Source organism: Mus caroli, chromosome 9, assembly GCF_900094665.2.
Source record: "Mus caroli chromosome 9, CAROLI_EIJ_v1.1, whole genome shotgun sequence".
Taxonomy (NCBI): domain Eukaryota; kingdom Metazoa; phylum Chordata; class Mammalia; order Rodentia; family Muridae; genus Mus; species Mus caroli.
Window position 1 is genome coordinate 9,570,999 of NC_034578.1, and position 5,802 is coordinate 9,576,800.

At 40.4% G+C, this 5,802-nt stretch overlaps 1 protein-coding gene across 1 annotated transcript; it reads right to left on the minus strand.

Annotated features, from left to right (window-relative positions):
* Window positions 1-2,194: 2,194 nt before the first annotated feature.
* On the minus strand, window positions 2,195-5,524 carry Jrkl (JRK like). The gene has a single exon (XM_021172837.2). The coding sequence runs from the start codon at window positions 5,083-5,085 to the stop codon at window positions 3,514-3,516; it is 1,572 nt and encodes a 523-aa protein (XP_021028496.1). The 5' UTR covers window positions 5,086-5,524; the 3' UTR covers window positions 2,195-3,513.
* Window positions 5,525-5,802: the final 278 nt, after the last annotated feature.

Below are 5,802 nucleotides of genomic sequence, written 5' to 3' on the forward strand. Positions count from 1 at the left end.
GGAAGGTGAGAGACTCCCTGGACTCATAGGGATGGACCTTTGATTAAATGCCTGAGAGTAGGGAGAGGGAACTTATAGAGCCCACCTCCAGCAAGAAGACAGGACATCAAGTGATGGATGGGGTTGCCATCCCACAGTCACACCTCTGATCCATAATTATTTCTGTCTGAAAGAATTAAAGGGATGGAAATGGAGAGGAGCCTGAGAAAAAGAAGGTCTAGCGACAGGCCCAAAGTGAGATCCAGCTCAAGGGGAGATCCCAAGGCTTGACACTATTACTGAGGCTATGGAAATGCTCACAAAAACTGACCTATCATGACCGCCCCCCCCCCGGGAATTCTATATTATTTAATATTCAAGGCCCCTTTAAGGTGATAATTTTATGGGCTTCATTCTTGCCCTCCCCCCCCCCCCCGAAAGACCCAACAAGCAGCTGGAAGAGTCAGATGCAGTTATTTGCACCCAGCCAATGGCCAGAAGCAGCTGGCCCCTGTTGTTGAATTAGGGAAGGCTGAAAGAAGATGAGAAGGCTGATCCTGTTGGAGGCCCAGCAGTCTCAATTAACCTGGACCCTGAGATCTCTCAAACACGGGAGCACCAAACAGTCAGCATACACCAGCTGCTATGAGGCCCCCAACGCACATAAAGGACTGCCAGGTCTGTGTTCATTCAGAGATAAGCACCTAACCCTCAAGAGCGTAGAGGCCCCAGGGAGTTTAGAGGTCAGGAGGGGTTGAGGTTGGGGACATCCATGTGAAGATGGGGTGGGGTGGGGAGGAGGTGAGAATGTGGAGAAGTTAGATGGTGGATAGGAAGGGGTGGGGAATGGAATATGGAGTGTAAAAAATAAATTACAAATAAAATTAAATTTAAAAAAATGAGTTCTATTGGCTAATAAACAGAGCTCACAGTTAGAGGATCTGTGATAAGCATATAGATTCTATTGGTAGAGGATGCAAAGGACATGGGCCCCTTTCATAAGGATGAGTTCTATTCATTGAGAGTCAAAAGCTCAGGATTAGGTCCTACACAGTGCTTAGGATACTGGAGAGATTCAGGTGGAGGCGGAATAGCAAATAGAATAGCAAAGGATCACTAGGCTGTTTGACTATTTTCACTCTGGCATTTCAGGTGAGCAGGCCTCGTGACAATCCTGATTTCTCCAATGTTGACTCTATATGATGCTTCCTACAGTAATGATTTTCAATATTTTTGGCCTAGCAAGACTTCCATGTTGATATTATACTGGCTCTTCTACTTTCTTCAAGACAGCCCCATGAAGTTAAAAGAAATTTGTATGCAAAATGTTCATTTTGCCAATGTTGGCTTTGACTAGATTGGAGTAAGAAATAATTCTTACAACCTGGAAATCAAGACAAAAACATCCAAGCTTCAAATGCTATGACTGATGTAAAAAGATAACAGCAGTACTACAGAATAGAGAGGAAGGCAAATCTCATAAAAGAATAAAGGAAAAAATCAATGGTTACCACCAGTGTTCTTGGAAACAGATAAGAGAATTCATATGTGTGGAAATGATAGACGGAGACAGTAAATAAATAATAAATACAGAAAACTGGGAAAGAATAAAGAGTTTAGCTAGATTGATTAGAATCAAACACCTGGGTTTAATTCTTAATTGGAGTAACTTCTTAACATAACAGCTTCCATCTAATTCATATTTAGATGACTAAATAATAAAAGTGCATAACTTAGAACACAACATTCAAGAATTGGTAGCTTTTAAAATTAAGCAGTCTGGACCAATACAGAAATGCTAGCTTACCAGTTTGCAAATTTCAAAGAATAGCTCAAATCAAAGAGGAGCAGCGTCTCTGTCTAGAGATACTAAAAATTTGACCCTCAAGCATATAGAGAACCTTTTACTAGATGTTGTTAAAAATTAACCAAGCAGTTCAAGGATAAGGATGATTTGACCACTAGGTGGCAATGATACCACTGCATTTCACACTAGAGAGAGAGAGAGAGAGAGAGAGAGAGAGAGAGAGAGAGAGAGAGAGAGGAAGGAAGAAAGAGGAAAGAGAGAAGAGAGAGGAAGAAGTTTTATAGTGTATATTTTCATTTTATAAAAGTTTTATATGCAATTTAGCTAATAATTGTTCTAATTTAATATCCATGTTTACTTGTAATGTCTTTCTTCCCATTGGCACTGAGAATTAAACAAACACAATTTTAAACACTTTATCATAAAGTAGTACTTTGAAAAATCTAGGCACACACACACACATATATAATATAAATATAACAGAAATACAGAAGGATAAAAATCTCTTTAAGAGTTTTAGAATCCCAAGACATCCCAATGGAAAAAATCAAAACATTCAAAACTGTGACCAATTCTGTTTTTTAATAAGTTTTGAGCTCAGACATGCTATAATAAAAATATTTTTCTTTTAGATTATAGTAGTTGTAACATATGCAAACTATTTTCAATATCTTAGATTAGCAGAATTAAGAAAATCTGTCAAAATTCTTAGGACAAATTACAGAATTCCTTTTTGTGTCAAAAAATTAACAATTATTATATCTAGCACTTCCCAGTTATTTGTGCTTTCTTCAAAAAAAAAAACAGAATAGAAACATATAAATTATCTAAAATAAAAACTTTGTTTTTTCATATCAAATAAAATCAGCCAAGTATGACAAAAGCTTTTCAAGTTATAGATATTTCTAAAGATTTTCTAAAGTTAACTTTCAAACTTCAGATGTTTCCCAAATATTAGTGGGAGTTACTATTACATGTAATAATTTAAAAAATTATGAAAAATTAAGTAAATAATTCTGTACTGTTATTAAACTCAAAATAAAAAGCCAGATTATTTTTCTTTGGATAAATAACCCATTGTTTCCCAAATTCTTAATACCCAGTTTCCTTCAAATGAACTGATAACTCCCAAAAAATCAGCTTTCCGGTTTCTTTCATTTAAAATTACTTTGTACATGTAATTCATTTCCAGAATTATCTTTTCCACCCACAAAAAAAGTAAGAAAACAAATTATTCTAGTTTTTATAATTCATTGATTTCCACCATTGTTATTGAATTTCATTTTTATATTATATATCATCCTAAAATCTAATTATTTAATTCTCAGCCTATACAAATACAAAAAGCAGACAACTATTTAATATGGTTAGTACAAGAAAAGATTGCTATTGCAGTTCTCAAAATTCAAGCAAAAGAATTCAGGAAAGTGCTCAATCTGTTCACTGTAACTTTTAAAGCTAGAAAATATAAGGAATGCCACTCCTAGAGATCACTAATTCACAGAAGCAAGTATATGCGTGTCATTTATATGTACACAGAGTAGTTCTGTTTTTACAAATAAGGGGATAAAACACATAATGAAACACATAATCCTTAAATCACTTCAGATATACTTTGGATATGTACTTCACAGAATTATGTTTGACAATGTATAACATGAATAAAATTACACCACATTGTAAAGTGTCACAAATACAATTATAACAATGATAAAATTCAAATGCTGTTATTGACCTGGGTTTGTCATTTTCTGTTTATTTCTGATGGTGGCTCTAAGCTTACGTATTACCAGTCTGTCAGGTAGAATCATATCACCTTGCTGTTCTAGATAATCTAACAAATTCTCAGTCCATTGGAGAGCAGTTGTGTGATTTATATGTTTCTCTGGAATCAGTTCAATTCTTTCCTCATCATTTTCACTGGATTCATCTGTCTGGCCTTGGGCTCTTCTGATGATTTCACTGTCAGTTAACACTTCATACCCTGGCTCAGTACTGTCAATCTCAAGCCACTTTTCCAAATTTTCAGGAGTCACATTTTCCAGTCCTTTGGTATGCTGTAAAATGGTAGCCACAGTAGCACCAGAAATATCTTCATCAAAGTCCAACCCTTCTTTTTCCTCTATGGCAGGAAGAATCTGTTTCCAAGCTCTGCTAATAGTAACTGGCTTTACTAAGTTCCATGCCATTGCTATTTCATAAAGTGCATCCAACAGAGTCAGCTTCTTCCAGAATGATTTCAGGTCATTACCTTCTTCCAAATTGTTATGGAGAAGACCTGCACGATAGTTTCTTTTCATGGCTGCTATGACTCCCTGACCCAAGGGCTGAATCAATGAAGCTACATTAGGTGGTAAATATTTAGCAAATATTTGGCCATCATCTGACCTCAGGACATTTTCATTTGGGTGTGTTGGGGAATTATCCAGCAAGAGCACTGCTTTTTCCTGCAAGCCTTTAGATCTTAAGTACTCTCGAACCTGAGGCACAAAAATCTTATCAAACCATTGTCGGAAAATGGAGAGATCCATCCATGCACCTTTCTGGCTAAAATAAGAGACAGGCAGGTTTAAGGTGTCAGTTGACTTGAAGGAACGAGGTTTCCTTGCTTTGCCCACAACACAAAGTTTAAGTTTGTGCAAGCCTGTTGCATTGGTGCAACACATAACGGTGATTCTTTCTTCACCTAAGTTGTGCCCAGGGACAGTACATTTACCTTTAATTACTGTAGTCCTGGAAGGTAGGCATTTCCAAAAGAGTCCAGTCTCATCTGCATTGTAGATCTGTTCTGGCTGCAGATTTTCTTGTTCGATAAAATCTCTAAAGTTGTTACAAAAATCTTCTACTGCAGTCTCATCTCCATTTAATCGTTCATTTCTAATGTTAATCTCTCTAATACTGTGCCGCTGCTTAAAGCGTGTTAACCAACCAGCAGAAGGGTTAAAATCACCATCCATTCCCAAAGCGTAGAAAAAAAACTCTGCCCGTTTGGCACAAATTGGTCCAGATATGGGATTCCCTTTCGCTCGCTGCTGATTGAACCATTCTAACATTGCTCTATCTAGTTCCTCATACATGGATGGCTTCATAGACTTTCTCTTGGCCAGAAGACTTGTGGAATCAGAGCTGCTTGCATAAGTTATGATCTTTTCCTTATTTTTTCTTATATCCCTGACTGTTGTTTCACCAATTCCATAAATCACCGCCAATTGCTTGGATGAGCCTCCATCTTCAAGTTTCTTTATTATATCAAGTTTATCTTTAATAGTCAATACCACACGCTTCCGCTTCCCTGACATGGTGAGAATCTGGAACTCACTCAGTAGCAATCCTTAAGAACTCACTCGACCTGTTTCAGCCTCTGCAGCCCAGACGCTGAGGCTAGCAAGGGCAAGGCAGAAGGTGACAGGAAATTTGCGGGGCAGGCCTTTACCAGAAGTGAGGCTGAGGAGGCCTCACATCCTCGCGGATAATCGGGACTATAGACTTGTGATTTAAAACTGCTGTGACCGCAGTTCTCACTCCAGTCCAAGCCCGGGGTACAGGCCCTTCATTGCCACACCCCAAAGTTAGCGCAGAGCGGAAGGAAGCCAGGCTCCTCTTCCTCAGGGAGCAGGCCTACGGGCTCCTCCACCCGCAATCAGGCCGTCGCCCCGGACCGGCCTGCTCCGTCCTCCCTCCCCGTACGCCCCACGCCGCTCTCCCACCTCTGCGGCTCCCCAAGAGCGGCGACGCTGCCGCTCCTCCCTCAGAGCGCGCTCCCGGAAGCCGCGCCCCAGATACCGCGCTTCGGCCCCGCCCCTGCCCCGCCTGGAGGCGGAACTTCCGGTTTTCCCCGGAAAGTGGGGGGGAACATGGTACCTAGGGAACCTGGGCGGAGGCGGGGCGGGGAGTAGGCAGGGCAAGCGGGACGCAGAGGAGGGGAGGAGACGAGGCAGAGGCGGGGCAGAGGCCAGGGCGGGTCGAAGGCCGGAGCTGAGGGGGCAGGGCAGGGGCGGGGCGAAGGAGGGAGAGGA

What these genes read in the sequence shown, in the direction of transcription:
- Jrkl (XM_021172837.2), bottom strand. Translation starts at nt 5,085, where the DNA reads ATGTCAGGGAAGCGGAAGCGTGTGGTATTGACTATTAAAGATAAACTT.